Source organism: Diabrotica undecimpunctata, chromosome 5, assembly GCF_040954645.1.
Source record: "Diabrotica undecimpunctata isolate CICGRU chromosome 5, icDiaUnde3, whole genome shotgun sequence".
Lineage (NCBI taxonomy): Eukaryota > Metazoa > Arthropoda > Insecta > Coleoptera > Chrysomelidae > Diabrotica > Diabrotica undecimpunctata.
In genome coordinates this window covers 139829743-139846503 of record NC_092807.1, presented here as the reverse complement: position 1 = coordinate 139846503, position 16761 = coordinate 139829743, and the positions used below count along the sequence as shown (strand labels likewise).

Here is a 16761-nt window from a genome sequence, read left to right as displayed (position 1 = left end):
ATGTTTTCACACGGTTTCGTGAATACACAAAAATGCTAAATGCAAATTACACGTACCGCAAGAAAAATTGTTTTGTCTCTTACATATTTCGTCTCAAATTTAAGAATAAGTAAATTTCTATCTGAATATAAAAGTCGGTAGAATTTAACTTTTTGTCGGTAGATCGGTAGAAAAACGTCGAAATCGGTAGATGTACCGATTTATCGGTAGGTTTGGGAACACTGGGTGTTTTATATATTTGTTCCAGAGTACATTGTACCTGCAGAATCCATAAAATAATCCATAATATAATAAAGATGTACTTTTTAAAAGCTCTCTTTGTATTTGAAGCATATAGCATATACATTATAAGGACATGGCAACACTGCCAACGCAATATTTCGTTCTATGAAACAAATTGACAGCTAATTTGAGGCTATCTTTATCGGGACGTTAGACAAGGAAAGAGAGGAGACGCGTAATCGTATGGATTTGACTGAAGCGAAGCCAAACCGGCACCAGAAATGTTGTCAGGTCATATTTTATTTCTTTAGTAGATTGAGAATAATGGATACATATCAATAAAGATTTTTTCAAAATTTATAATTGAACACTGATATAATAATCACTTTTTGAACATGATAATATCATTACATATTTTTTAGTAGATCGATATAGTGTTTGAATAAAACAGTAAATCAGTAAATTGAAGTTGAAATCAGTAGATCTACTGAAAAATCAGTAGCCTGCGGTCACATCGAAACTAGCTTCACTTTTCGAAGGTTTATTAAAAAATTCAAAAGAAGAAGAGAATGACATATAGGTGACAATGACAAACGATAAACGAAGTCCTTAATTTTATTGGAAAATTTTAACGTTTGCAAAACATATTTTTGTAGATGCAGATATTTGTGTAATCAGTTTAATTATATGTATTTCAACTAATGTAAATAAAATGTCTAAAGATACTCATATTGACCGAGATTTGGATTTATCAAATGCCAACAGAGGTGTTTGGCTAGTTAAAGTTCCAAAATATGTTTCAGAACGATGGGAAAAAGCTTCTGGAGATATGGAAGTGGGTAAACTAAAAATTAGCAAGTGAGTAATAAATATTTTAGACAAATAAACTCCTGTAATTATTTAATTTTAGACCTGTAGGACAAAAGGCTCAAGTTTCTCTTACATTATCTTCAGCAATTCTTAATTTGAACGAGCCTGGACAAGAAAGTATTCCAAAGGATCATAGATTAGATGTATCTACAGTTACTCAACAAACTTTGGGTGTTTTTTCACATGTTATACGTAAGTTGAAGATTTGATCTCACATTTCCAATTATACACAATATGGACACATAGGGTAGAGGTAGTTATTTTGACAAGAGTTATAAGTCAACAATACAATACAAAAGTTTCTGTTTGAAGAGTTGTATTATTTATCCTAATAATTACATATTGTATATGTAGATTGATTATAATCTTACAAATATAAAATGTTATTTTCATTACAACCAATTGTGGCTTAATCCCATTTAATATTTAATAATTATGGCCGGTCAATTTCATTCTCATATTGTCCTTTGTTCAGTTTGTTTCGACAGCAAATCTGTTAACATATCAGTTTCCATTTTACTAGTTGTATCTTAGTTTCTAGTAATTAGTTATATTTAATTGTTAGTTTAGTTTAGTGAAGACTTTAGTAGACAATAATTTGTGAAAGTATAAAATCCATATTTGAAACTTAAATGGGCCACAAGAAAACAGTTCAAATTAACCAAAAAACTTTTGCAAACTTTGGAAACCAAAAACACCTTTACAACCTCTTACATCTAGATATTTTTTGACTATAGGCTTTTTACTTTTTTTTATATAAAAAAAATAAACAGTTGAAATAAATTTCAGACATGGCAAAATTTAAAAAAATAATGTTAGATTTAAATAATCTTTTTATAATTTTTAGCAACTAATATCGATTCTGTGGTACCTGAGACTGAGAAGCTACACATGGAAGGCAAAATAGTGCAAAAATTGGAATGCAGGCCATATGCAGATAATTGTTATATGAAGTTAAAGTTAGAGTCTATTAGGAAAGCTTCACTACCAGTTCGTCAAGTGAAACAGTTAGATAGGGTTGTACAAACATACAAGCCAGTATCTGATCATAAAAATAATGTAAGTTTTTTAGTATTACTATGAAGATCTTATTAGCATAAAATACATGAATTAATATTTTGCATTTTTATTTCTAGATTGAGTACATGGAAAGGAAGAAAGCTGAAGGTAAAAAGGCTCGTGATGACAAAGAAGCTGTTTTGGATATGCTATTTGCAGCTTTTGAAAAGCACCAGTATTATAACATAAAGGATTTAGTAAAAATTACTAAGCAGCCCATCACATATTTAAAAGAGATTTTAAAAGAAGTCTGCAACTATAATTTAAAGAATCCTCATAAAAACATGTGGGAACTTAAACCTGAGTATAGGCATTACAAGCAAGATACTGAAGCTGAAGCAAAAAAGGAGGAGTCCGATGATGATTGAAAATATGAATATTATTTATTTTTGAATTGTTTAATATCTATAATTTTTTGTGTCACATAAGTACAGAGTTTAAATAAAATATCATTTTTTAGAAATATTTTTTAAATTTAACTGAATCCTATCCTTCTCCTATCGCATGTTCCAAATGTTTATTATATACCCACACTACAGAGAAAACTGCACCTCGTTAATAAGCTGTAGGAAATGCCAAGGAAAACATCAAGCACAAATGTGCACCTGTCCTCTTCCTGAGAAATTTTTGTCACACAATGATGAAGACCACCAAGAGATCAAGCATGGTCACCTAAACATCCTAACAGACCAACAAAACCTATCAAAGGAATTCCTAATGCATGCATTATTAAGTCAATGAACAAAAAATCCCCTGAACTTCATCAGAAATTACTGCTATAAGCAGAATGAATTATTCAGTGACATATATGATCATAGTATAGAAACATATATCTACTATCAAATCAAATAATCCTAAAAATAGCAATCAACAAGAAATTATAATTAAACTAAAAATGAGATTTGTACATCTATATTATAATATTGATACTACCCTTGTATTTAGCAGAAATCGACTAGGGATTTATTCATGTTCGATCTGGAAAAACCAACTATACCACCGAAAGGTCTCACAATATTACAAGATAATGGCTCATAACGTAAGGTTTCTTTATTCAAACATCAACAACAGTTTTCAACCAAACGAATACTTAGTATACAACTATAACTATATAAAAAATTAAAATATCGATAGTTTTATATGTGGAGAGCAAAAATGAAAATTTCATTAATCCATATTAGGACTGGTCTTAACAAAAAGAAATATATCAAACCAAAACTCAGAGAAGGCGGTCTTATACAATCCAGAAAACGTTGAAAATGGGTAAAGAAAGCCGTCTAGCAGTAAACACAATCCCCTCAATAACTGAATTCACGCTTGATCCCCTTTTAAAGACTCTAAATTACATATTTTCGTTGTCTACATTCACAATTCTTTTTTAAAAAAAAGAAAAGATCTTCACTAAAGCATCACTGTATAATTATTGTAATAGATAAAGAAATAGATCCTAATAAAGATAGCTTAAGGTATTTTGTGTTCTACTAGGCGTTTGTTAAAGTTTCTACAAGTTTGACGGATGTAAGTTTTTAACACATGCTGCTTGCTTTTACGATCATCCGGCTACATTGAAAAGTTAGATATCATCATCATCCAGCCTCAAGAGTCCACTGCTGAACATAGGCCTCTTCCTCATGTTTCCAACCCCGTCTATCTTGCGCCGCTCTCATCCAGTTTTTATCGAGTCTTCTTAAATCGTCAGTCCATCTTGTAGGTGGTCGACCGACGCTTCTCTTGTCTTCCCTTGGCCTCCATTCCAATAACCTCTTTGTCCATCGCCCATCTGTCATTCTGGCTATGTGTCCTGTCCATCTCCATTTTAGTCTGGCTATCTTCTCGATGATGTCAGTCACTCCGGTTCTTCTCCTGATGTCTTCGTTGGTTATTCTGTCTCGCAGAGTTATTCCTAACATGGACCGCTCCATTCTTCTCTGCGTGACTCTCAGTTTGGTAGCTGCTGCTTTTATTAAGGTAAGTGTTTCTACTCCGTACGTCAAGACTGGGAGGACGCACTGATCAAATACCTTTCTCTTTAGGCATGTGGGCAGCTCACTTTTAAAAGTTTCTCTCAGTTTTCCAAATGCTGCCCACCCAAGGCCGATTCTTCTCTTCAGTTCATGAGTCTGGTTATCCCTGCCAATCATAATTTCATGTCCCAGGAATTTCTTGTCCCCAGAAAAGTTAGATAAGAACTCACCAAACTATCAAAAATCTTACGAACAGAAGATTGCAAATAAATCCCTCTACTTATAGTTCATTATATTCTTTTTCTTTCCAGACTTGAAAATAGTCATAATAAAACTTTCCTTCCACAGTCGGACCTTGTGTCATTGTCATATTAAAGATCTCCAACAGAGGCCTTGATAATGAGTTAGCACACTGCTTTAACAAAATATTGAGTATGTGTATTATTAGGACCTAAAGTGTAAATTTAGGGCACATTATTAAATTACCATTTTTTATGAATGTTGAAACTGAATTCACTATTTCACTTGAATATGCTGTTGAAAAAAAATTGCTAAAGAGATTCACGGTTTTCGTGAGTTTTTGAGCAGTCGTCAAATTTAAGTTTGTATATATCACTGTGTAGGGGCTTTTCTTTCTTGTTGTTCTTAATATATTTGCCTATATATAAGTTGTATCAGGTTGTATTCAGGTTAGATAGAGTACATACGAACGCATTTTCCCTTTTGGGGGGTCTTGTCCCCGGTTGTATCCATGGTACCCTTTCAATCGCACGCACAGCCTCCCATATCCCTTTTTTTATTTATCTGTATATTTATATATTATATTTAATTTACATTTGTCTTTCTCTTTCTAGAATTTCTTATTATAATTTTTGTTATTACATTCAAAACATCCATAAAATAATTTTTACCCTTCCCATAACCGTCATTATGTCTTGTGCTGTGCTCTGAATATGCCTAATTTGGTCACCGAACCTTTGGCGTACATTTCGGCTCTATCTTCATTGAACATTTTTCTTCAGTGCCTTATCCGGTCCGGATGTTGGCGATCATCAAGGCTATCATGGTTTTGTTGACTGCTCTGCGAAACAGCTCCGAGGAGGTCATCCCAAACCTATTACATTCAAATACACAATGCTCGGCTGTGTCATTAACATCACAGTCCGCACAGTTAACATCTGTTGCTTTGCCTATTCTTTCGAGATAGGGTCTAAACGATCCACGGCCCGTTAGGAATTGTATAAAGAAGTAATTCGTACTCGTGTAATTGCAATTGATCCACTCCTCCACATCGGGGATAATGCTTTTTCTGGCTAATTCTTGCCGTATGTTCTCGATCTTTCTTTTGCCTGTAGGTAAATTGGTATGACCTGTAGAGTTACAGTTGAGGTCATCCAGTATACGCGGACGACCCTAAACAAAGTTTTTCTTTGTTTTTTTTTTTCAATATTAATTTATACTTTTGTTTGTTTAGTACTTGATGCCATATTGGTGAAGCATATAAAATGGTCTTTTTTCTGCATTATCCTACTATCTTGTTAGTGCTTCAGTTTTTTGATCAGATAAGATTTTCCACAACAGCGGTCCGAGAACCGAACTCTGCAGTACACCTGCCAATGTCTCCATTAGGTTGCCCTTTGCTATGCTTATTTGTCTTTTTGTCAAGTATTCCTTTCAGGGATTCCTAAGTTTCTTAATATATTTATTATTGTTTTCCAGCTTACACAATTAAAGGCATTCTTGATTTCTAGATTGAAGGCCACCAACCACCTATTTCTACATGTGGCTGCTATTTCCATTACTCTTCCCACTGCGTCTATTGCAGATTTCCCTTTCCTAAGCCCATAATGGGGTTTAGATATTCCTCCTTTTTCTGTTACTTACGTCTTTTTCAAGTCTATTTTTAATTAAATCAAAAGATGGAAAAGATTTTTGAAGTTACCTAAAATTTTAGTATTTATTTACTTTATTTATCAAAATCAACTTAAACCCAAACAAAATTAGTATGATTTGACTGAATAGGAATGTTCAATACCTTTCAAACGACATATCACTTGCCATAAGGTCCTATTTAAAATTATCAGTAACAGTGGCTCTGTAACGTCATCTGTGACTATTCTGTCACCTATTTATTATAACTAGTTGAGAAGCTTACGTCCTTTTATTTCATCCCTTAAAATTTCACTATTATAAGTATAACCGTTCAAAAGATACAAAGGGGAGGGGACTTTTGGCTAGCATTATATAACATTAAATTTGAAGCTCTTACAATTCTTTCACACACTTTAGTGAAAATAGCATATACATTTTCTTCAATAAGTGCAATATTTTTTTCCAATCGTAGGGTTTCTCCAATCGTTTCCCTAGGGTATCATAAAGGAATGGAATATGTACGAGATATTAGATCGCTGCGGCAAACACTGTTTGGAGACAACCAAGAGACTCCAAAAATATATGGTACCAATCCACTAACCTGTTCAAGTTGGTACAGGGTTTCAGAATACCGGAATGGGTATAGATGTATAATAAGCCTGTAGTAGTACGATCAGTTTACAACTGACGGGTTCCATGAAAAAAAAAAGGAAATAACATTACAGCAGAAAAATATAACAAAAATTTATATTTCTAAAACAGCATTGAATACAAATATAAATCATTTAGTAAAATATTAAATATAATTTCAAATAAAAAAAAAATATTACAACAAATTTCACTTTTAAACAGAAAAATATTTAATTAGTTTTTAATTACCTTATATATACGTTATAAAAAATATATATTTCATCCACTGCTGCACTGTATTTGATAAATAATATGAGATTAAAAAGTAATATAATAAAAAAATAATAAATATAGCATTTATACTAACAAGTAACTCAATATTCACCCACTAAATGCTCCAAATTTTTTAGTTAGTCTATGTTAGAAGAACATTTAGTTCAGTCAATTATTTATCTAATCAGTAATTTAATAATTAATAATAGTTGATTATGTAGGTACTCCTGTAGTACCCTACTGTGTGATTGACTACGTTCCATTTTATATTTGACTCTGTATTTTTTGTATATCATGCAAATGCAGCGTGGATAAAAACTTGGGTTGCCAAAAGTAAGACCTAAGAAAGGTAATTTTCAAAGAAAAGGAAAAGTCAAGGAAGAAGAATATTTTCGATACAATTAACGATCTTATTAAATAGATGAGAATATAAAGGTGGTTCTTTGGAAGTTCCAATTGAACGTTTTAGAGAAACTTGACATAGTTACTATGTGAACATTTACGATGAGAGGTTTTTAGATATGCCCAATTAATCTAAAAGATTCAGAGTCTCCTACAGCTTTTAGTTAAACCGGAAGTTGACCAAAGCTAAAGTTGATTTAAAACTAAATATCTCAATAACTGATAAAATTAAGTAGTTAATGAAACCTAAAAAACAATTACAGTTCTTTCTAATAATGTCATAATATATACAGTGAATCACCTTTTAAGTCAAATATTATTTTATCTACAAAAACTTTTAGTTAGAATTATGGATAGAACTATCCATAATCTCTTAATAGATTTCCGGCAACAGTACGACAGCATTAAAAGGGATCAGATGTGGAATGCAATGGCAGAACTTTCAGTTCCAAAAAAACTTGTCCAGATTGTTAAGTTATGTGTGAATAGCTGTAGATCCAGAATACGGATAGGTAACAAACTCTCAGAATCTTTCGACATAAGCAGTGGAATGAAACAAGGAGATGCACTGTCACCTCTCCTCTTTAATATCATCCGGGAGAAAGTAGTAAGAGCAGCACAACTTAAAACAGAATTACTGACAGTAAATGGACCAAAATTACTACTAGCATACGCAGATAACATTGACATTGTGTGAAACGCAGTCACCGATATGAAGGAGACTTTTAATAAATTGGAGGTAGAGGCAAAGAAAACTGGTTTAAGGGTAAACGAAGAGAAAACCAAATACATGTGCATCAACAGACAAAAGGGACGAGATAGAATAGGGCAAAATGTTACAATAGACCCATATAACTTTGAAAGAGTGGAGAGTTTTAAATATCTCGGAGAAACAATCACTGCAGATAACGATATCGCGGAAGAGATTAAAGGAAGAATTCAGGCAGCAAACAGATGTATGTACAGTCTTCACAATACTATTAAATCTAAAAGCCTAACACGAACATCAAAGATTAAAATATATAAAACGGTGATGAGACCAGTGCTCATGTATGGGTGTGAGACGTGGATCCTGACCAAAGAAATTGAAAGAAAACTTAGATATTTTGAGAGGAAAATCCTCAGAAAAATCTTATCACATTAATAGCAACCAATACGGAATGAGAACAAATGCTGAGGTCAAGCAGATGTATAGAGCGAGCGATATAGTCCAAGAGATTAAATCCCAACGTCTAAGATGGGCTGGCCATGTCCATAGACTCGCCAATAACCGCCTTGCCAAGCTAATATGGGAGGAAGCCCCCACGGGAAGAATGCCCTTAGGACGTCCACGAATACGATGGAGAGACAATATATGGTCAGATCTAAGAACAATGGGGCTACCCACTGACCAACTATTATGGACGACCGTTCAAGATGTAAGCAAGTTGTGCAGACAGCCAAAACTCACCCCGGGTTGTAGTGCTACGAGAAGAAGAAGATTCTGGAACTCATCGAAAACTCCAGAGAATCGTCTTCGGGGCATTCTTCAACAATGTGACGGACGGTCTGTCGTTGCGCACCACAGTCACAATCAGGAGTGAGGGCTGTTCCCAATCTATATAGGCTGTCAGCACATCTATCGCTGCTTGTTCTTATTCTGTTTAGCGTTGTACATGTATTGCGGGTCAGTTCAAAGCCTGACGGTCTCTAATCGTTACAGGCCGTTTGGTGTGCTTCCTATGGAGAATCGCTCTCCCATTGTCTTCTGCAAGCGCTGATGAGGTTGAAATGTTCCTGATGTAAGGAGTTGGCTCCTAAATTTATAGATATTATGTTAACTTTCTCCAAAACATCTTATTGAAACTCCCAAAGAATCACTCTGCATATAGAGATATGTATGATACAGTAAATAAATGATTCTGAGATGAGCTCTCTATAATAGACAAAGTATGTATTGCAGTAGTTAATGAGATTCCAGATTTGTCCAACTTTAAGAGAACAAATTTCTAGAAGCTGCACAATGAAATCAAGCTAACGATTCGTCAAAGAAAATGTTAACTTAACAAATATTATGAGTTGTAGAAATGGAAAAAGAAAAACTTGTTTGGACCAGATCTGGATGAAAACTGGATATAGAAAAATCTATGGTATGGAAAAATCCTTCATATCTCGTAAATAAATTTTCTTTGTAAATATTCTTATTTGATCTACAGTGTAGCGTGGTAGCGATAACAGGTCAAATTTATCGCTTTCTATAGAAATGAAGTATCTTAGAAGTCAGAAGCGTAACTAAGATCGACAAAATACAAAACACCAAGGTAAGAGAAGCCTTAGAGATCACATAGGATTTAACACTAGAATTTGTTGAAAAACGACAAATAAGTTGGTGGGGTCAATTATAAAGAATAAAAGATACAAGGCCAGTGAAGAAAATATGGCAAACAAACATACAAAAGCGAACGAAAAAAGAAAGACCATGATAAAAAAGGGATAAAACACTTGGAAGTATCCCAGAAAGAAGAGGAATAACATGGACGGAATCAAGGAATTTGGCAATAAATAAGGAGGAATGCAGAAGGAGGAGTAATTTATAATGTAATGTATTTTTAAAGTTGTGTTGTATTACTCTATACCATATGTTGGTAATTGGGATATATATATACACTGTGCGTCATTAAAAAGAGGCCACCTAGAATTTTATAAAAATTTTTCAATAATATTAAGTTTATGCAGTTTATTGTATTGTAAATAAACTCCCACAATGCAGAAACACTCTTAGACTCCGCCACTGTTTGTACGTTGTTTTTCTTGGAATATGGCTGTTCTGTTTTTCAAAAAGCTTTCGTTAATGTACAGTTGTTCAAAGAGTGAACTTGTGCAAATTTTAAATTTAAAACTATGGGTGAGAGATTGGCTAAATCTGTTCAAATTGTTACTTTGATTGATAATGGAATGAGTCAAAGAGAAGTGGCCAGATAGCTTGAAGTCAGTCGTTGTATGGTCCAAAAAACATACCAACGATTAGTAGAGACTGGATCTCACGAACGACGACAAGGATCAGGTGCGAGAAGAATCACGACGGCCAGAGAAGAGACTGTTCTTTACAACGCACTTCTTTGCAAAATCGGTTCTTTACGGCTAGAGCAATCCAAAACTGTTTTCAAAATGCTCACGGGTGGACATTAAGCACTTCTACAGTGAGAAGAAGGTTGAGGTAATTTGGTCTAAGCTTGAGAAGAATGGGAATCTTTTCCTTAGGACAACATCCAGAATTGAATAAATTCAATGCCAAGTCGAATGAGGAGTGTAATTCAAAAATAGAGGTGGTTATACAGAATATCAGAAATCACGACTTTATTCTAATTTTTATAAAGAAAACAGAAAAAATTTACAATGTTAATTTTTCAAATTTTCCATTAAAATCATCATTTTGGCAGAAGAATGACATTTGTCATTCAAGAAATGGTTGCATACTGCTTTAGAACATATTCTTAAACCTTACACAAACATCTAATGATAATCAATTTCTTGTAGGGTTCTCAAACATTAAAAAATGCCCAAAATTTTAGGTGCCTTCTTTTTAATGATGCGCAGTGTAAATATTTATTTAATTAGATATTCTATATTTAGAATTTATCAGATACAGTGCAAAAATATATACTCAGATCCATTTTGACCCACATTTGAAAACATGTTTCACGTAGTAAAATATGTAATTCATAAATTCAATTTACAGTACATAACATTTAAATACAATACCGTTGTATAGGACGTTATAAAAATATATATTTTCAAAATAAAGTATTTCTAAAATTAATAAATTAAAATGGACGATGGACGAACACAAACATCAAATAAAAATATATTCACATATTCGATACTAAGAGATTTATTAGCACATATATTTTTTGATTGCCATGCCAAGAATTAAACCTAGAGGTGGCAACGTGTGATTGATTTAATATTCCTTAACTTAATAAAAAAAAACTTCGCTTAAATATACGCGCGCATAAAGATTGACCGAACCGGCCAACAACGGAACGCACCACGGCGATTGGCAATTACTAATGTCTTTGTGTTCGAATGAATCATCGCGCACTTTACGGAACACAGCGACTTACGTCGAAAACTCGAAATGGAATATTTTTGCGGCTAGTGGTTTCAGTAGAATCTTCTTTTTCTTCTTCTTCCCCAGCTTTTTCCTTTTCAGGCGCTGTTCCTTACGCTTCGTCGCCACTCATTTCTGTCCATCGGGGCTTCTTCATCTAAACCTTTCTCTCCTAAGTCCTCTGCACACAGTCCTTCCATTTTCTCATCGGTTTTATTCTACCTCTCTTTTCATTAACTTCTAACAACTGTATCCTTCATCCCACATAGTTTTTATTTCTACGTTTAACATGATGAAACCATTGCAGTCTTTGTTCTTGAATCTTTTTTGAGACTGTAGTCACCCCGACTCTTTCCCTAATCAAATCGTTCCTGATCCTGTCTATTCTAGTCTTACCCAACAGCCACCGTAACATTTTCATTTCAGCTACCTGCATTTGATTTTCCTGAATTTTCTTTACAGGATACACTTCATCGCCCTACACCAACGAAAGCCTGACCACACTCTTGTATATCTTTCCTTTAGGCCCCTCCCCGATGTTTCGATCACAGAGTACCCCGCTCTTTCGCTTTCAGTTAAACCAGCCAACTTATATCCTATGGGCAATTTCTCGATCTAATGTCCCATTTCTCGATCTAGTGTCCCATTTTCCGTTATGTATAAGCCAAGGTCTTTAAATTCTCCAACTCATCCTAGTTTTTCTTTAAGCAATTCGATGTCCTCAACCATTCCTGTATCTCCCAATCACATATTACTCCATTTCCATGCTACTAACTTTAAGTTCTCCCTCTTCAATAGCCCTTCTCCAACCCTCCAAGTTCTCACCCAATATTTTTTGCTCTCCTTCACTAACACGATATCATCCGCATAGAGCATTGACCAAGGAGCCCCTCCCTCACCTTCTCTGTCAGCACATTCTTCTTAGGGTGCTTGTCCGTTCCGAACGTTGGCGATCATTCTGGCTATGATGACTATGTTGGTTGCTATACGGAATAGCTGTGTTGAGGTCTTTCTATACCATGCCCTCAGGTTAGCAAGCAGGATATTCTTCTTCGTCCTGGGGCCCTTTTTCCTTCAATTTTACCTTGCAAAATGCTTTGGAGTAGCTCATATCTGCCTTGATTTCTCATTATATGTCCCAAGTACTGCAGCTTACGGCCCTTCACGATGTTGAGCAAATCCGCGGTTGTGTTCATCCTCCGTAGTGCTTCTTCATTGGTGACTTTGTCTGTCCACGGTATCTTCAGGATCCTTCTGTATAACCATAGCCCAAAAGCCTGAAGTTATGAAGAGTTTCCGCCTTCAATGTCCAGGTTTCTACTCCGTACAGAAGCACTGAGTACACGTAACATTTAAGGAGCCTTATTTTTGTTTCTAGGCATATGTTTCTAGGGTGAAGTCATGGCTCTTGAACACAGAGTTCATAGTCAAGAATGCACTTTTTGCCTTTCCGATTCGACATTTAATCTCTTGGATATTGTACCACGACTCATTGATTATAGTTTCCAAGTAGTTGTACTGTGAGACACGTTCAATTCTCATTTGGTTCACATACAGATTTGCACCAGTTATGTTTTCCTTGCTGATGATCGTTAGCTTGGTTTTGCTGGTGTTTTTGGTTTGTGTTTGGTTTTGCTATATCCAGTACGTATGTTATACTTGTTTCCGTTATTTTGTTCATAAATTTTGCAGTCCTATGGTATTGGAATACACTATTGTATCATCTGCATACCGCAGGTTATTGAGCTTGACTCCATTTATTGAGATGCCTTCATTAATATCTTTTAGAGCCTCTTCAAAAATGTGCTCCGAGGACAGATTGAATGTCAGTGGTGAAATTATGCACCCCTGTCTCACTCCCCTTAAGATTTTGACCTGATCTGTATATTCTCCATCTATTCGGAGTACCGCTGATTGATTCCAATACAGGTTAGCTATTCATTTTAGGTCTCTTCCGTCAATCCCTGTTCTCTTCAGCACTTCCATCATTTGTTCATGCCTGACTCTATCGAAAGCCTTCTTGTAGTCAATCAGGCATGCAAAAACATCACAGCTGACATCTCTACTTTTCTGAAACAATACCTGCACGCTAAATAAAGCTTCTCTGGTACCAACGGCGTTCACAAATCCAAACTGATTGGGCGCAATTTGTTCCTCGCATTTCCGGTAAATTCTTTTGTGGATGACTTTTAAAAACAGCTTCAGCAGATGGCTCATTAGTATTTTTCTATATTTTTCCTGCCTTGTATATTTCATTAAATATTTCAGTTATTATTTTTATTTATTCTGCATCTAATAGCTTTAGCAGTTCTGTAGGTATTTCATCAAGTTCCGGTACCTTTCCATTCTTCATCCGTATCAAAATAAAACAGATAGGGACTCAGTGAAGAGCCTTGATGCAAATCAACCGTCACTGGAAAACTTTCAGTCAATCCGACATAAGTCCTTACTTTGGTGCACGCTCCCTAATACATATTCTTCAAGAGCCGTAAGTACTTCTGAGAAACCCATTTCTCCCTCATACATCTCCATAGCTCTTGTCTATCAACTGTGTCTTACGCCTTCTCAAGATCTATAAATACCAAGTGTAGCTATTTTCCCTTATATATTTACTGTCCTAAAGGAAACAAGGCATCCGTTATCTTCCTTCCTGGCATAAACCTAAACTGTTCATCTCCTATCGGAATAGAATTTTTAAATGCTGTATTTTGTTTTGGGAGATCGGTTTTTACAATAGATAAAAGTTCTTAATATTTTTCATAGCTCATTCTGAAGTATTGATAAAATTTGTCTTGGTGATCTATTAAATCAGGAAATAAAGTAGCAAATTCACATGTTTCGCCTTTTACAAATTCCATGCACCCATTGATTAAGCTTCCTTTTAGGAGGTATAATTTGTTGTTTCTCTTCCTCACAATACAAACTAACGATAATAAATTATGGATCCATCTTCCATGAAATACGTAAATTCACTAACTGAGCTGGTGTGATTTTGCCGGTAAATGCGCGTTACGATATTTCATTCCGGGCTGTAGCTCAGCGTCCCATTGCCGGCCGGTTCGGCCAAGTGCGCGCCTACCCTAAATAGTAATAAAATTGTATTCATTGTTTATTCAACATAAAAATATGTTTAATGTTTCTGTAATTATGAGAATGAAATAACAGTCTCGTATTACTTTTGTTTCACATAACAATAGTTAAATCTAACAACCAATTCTTGAGAGATTACAACACAATAAGATGTTTTCTAAATAAGATCTGAACATGATATGATTTGAATTTAAAAAATGCGTTTAAATTTAATAACTCAATTACTATACCAATCCTTGCTCTAATCTGTTCCTCATGATCTTACTTGTTATTTGACCCACAAGAAAGGTACTGAACTTATCGACTCTCTATGTTTTGGCTGTCAAAGATCAATGTATCCTAAATTTTAAAAGTAGCAAAAGTGTAGTTTTCTTCTATATTAATTTGTTCTTAAGTGGTGTTAAATATGATAATTATATTCAATAATATTTTGACATATTCTATATATTCTTGCACATTATTATATCGCCGCAGAGTAGTATTTTACATAAACAGAATAGTCAAAAATGGAAATTTTTGACTATTCACGTGGAACTACTCCCACTCCAAATAGCCTTACCAAACAAACTTTACAGCACCCCTTCATAATACGTTTTGGCTGCGTTTAGTTGTGAAATTTTACAACACTTTTTTCTACAACCTTTTTGTATTTTGAGAACGATTTCCGAAGTGGAAATTGAAACGTCAATAAACTTACTTTAACCTTTAATTGTGGCTTATTCCCATTTAAATAGTAATTATTTTAAAATGCCACAAAATAGCTTCAGAACAATATTAACAAACCTTTATGAGCCCAGCGTTAATCAAAACTTTTTTCTACGCTTTGACATTTATTTATTTTTATAATCAAGTGATTTTTGTGATGGGGAAAGTTATGGATACAGGGGAAGGTACAGCTGTGGTCACTGAATGGTTTACACCTTAATTTTTACATTGTAATACTGTAAAATCGCAGTGTCGTACGGATTAGCTAAATGTCAAAATGTTTGTGAAAAATTTCGCGCAACAAACAAGAGCAATTGGAAAACTCGAAGAACAGCAAAAACTTTCTATAATTTCTCTTTCGTTACATTTTGTAAAGTAAATTTATTTTATTTTGGTTTTTTTTTTAAATTTTAATCAACCTATTCTGTCCAGGTCCGTCACTAGTAACGTCACTTTGACGTAAAATGTGCGTTTAAACGAGGTAAAAATAAAAAAAAAATCGCCTACTAGATATGTAAGGATGTAAACCATTCAATGACTGCAGCTGTACATACTCAATATTGAACCATTTTTTAAAATCTTACTTTCCAGAACTTCAATCAAAATAATCCAATTTTTTGTATGATTTTTAATATAAATGAACGTATTTAGTTACCTTCTACTCATCGATACTGCATAAAAGTTATTTCATAATAAAGACTTGAGTATCTACATATTATGAAGTGGGCGCTGTAAAATTTGTCTGATAAGATTATTTGGGGTAGGAGTGGTTCCATATGAGGTCACATATGGCTACCTGGTTTAAAGATAATAGGCCCGAAATGCTAGTTTTTGAAATTTCCATTTTTGTAATTTTCTTTTTATGTAAAATACCACTCTGCACATCGGTATAAAAGAGAATCTTTCTTATAGGTACATACTACAGGAGAAGTTTAACTGACAGAAATGATAACATAATCATTAATAATAAAAAAATAGAAACCTGGAAAAAGTACGCTGTGGGCAACAAGAAAATATAAAGATACACTCATCAAAGAATAGCAAATGTTACAGGCATGAAGTTATCTTATATATATTTAAGGGACAGAAGAAATTATATTTAAAGAAGGAGTAAGCCACACTGTCTAATAATTTCTATTCGGAATTTCTAAAACTAGTAGATAAATTAAGAGACAGAAATCGTATGAATGCCTTGCTGAAACTATTTCTAAAATCATACACCTCAAAATATATAAAAAAAATGTGGCACTAAAATAACAAGTAGGTATGTAATGTGGATTTAGCAAAATGGAATAAAAGTTTTTTAAATGGCAAGACACCAGAACTTTATAAAGGAAACAAGCTCTTAGAGTTGGGACATATATTTAATGGAAGTAGATAACAACATTAATATAATTAAGTAAAGGAGTTTTAATGTAAAAAAATGAAATATATGGCCATAATAATTACTAAAGTAAAAATTAAAACATTTAAATAACCAAAACCAAGTATATATATATATATATATATATATATATATATATATATATATATATATATATATATATATATATATATATATATATATATATATATATAGTGCGA

The 16761-nt window shown here is 33.8% G+C and overlaps 1 protein-coding gene across 1 annotated transcript; it reads left to right on the top strand.

Moving 5' to 3' along the window:
* The first annotated feature begins 797 nt into the window (after positions 1 to 797).
* Positions 798 to 13706, top strand: TfIIFbeta (transcription factor TFIIFbeta). Its single transcript, XM_072532830.1, has 4 exons — positions 798 to 1080; positions 1133 to 1284; positions 1940 to 2151; positions 2229 to 13706. Exons 1-4 carry the CDS (start codon positions 935 to 937, stop codon positions 2517 to 2519), a joined length of 801 nt encoding a protein of 266 aa, XP_072388931.1. The 5' UTR covers positions 798 to 934; the 3' UTR covers positions 2520 to 13706.
* The last annotated feature ends 3055 nt before the right edge of the window (positions 13707 to 16761 follow it).

Coding starts and splice junctions, on each gene's coding strand:
- TfIIFbeta (XM_072532830.1), top strand. CDS start 935: ATGTCTAAAGATACTCATATTGACCGAGATTTGGATTTATCAAATGCC. Junction 1,081..1,132: donor GGTAAACTAAAAATTAGCAA/GTGAGTAATAAA, acceptor ATTTAATTTTAG/ACCTGTAGGACAAAAGGCTC. Junction 2,152..2,228: donor TATCTGATCATAAAAATAAT/GTAAGTTTTTTA, acceptor TTTTATTTCTAG/ATTGAGTACATGGAAAGGAA.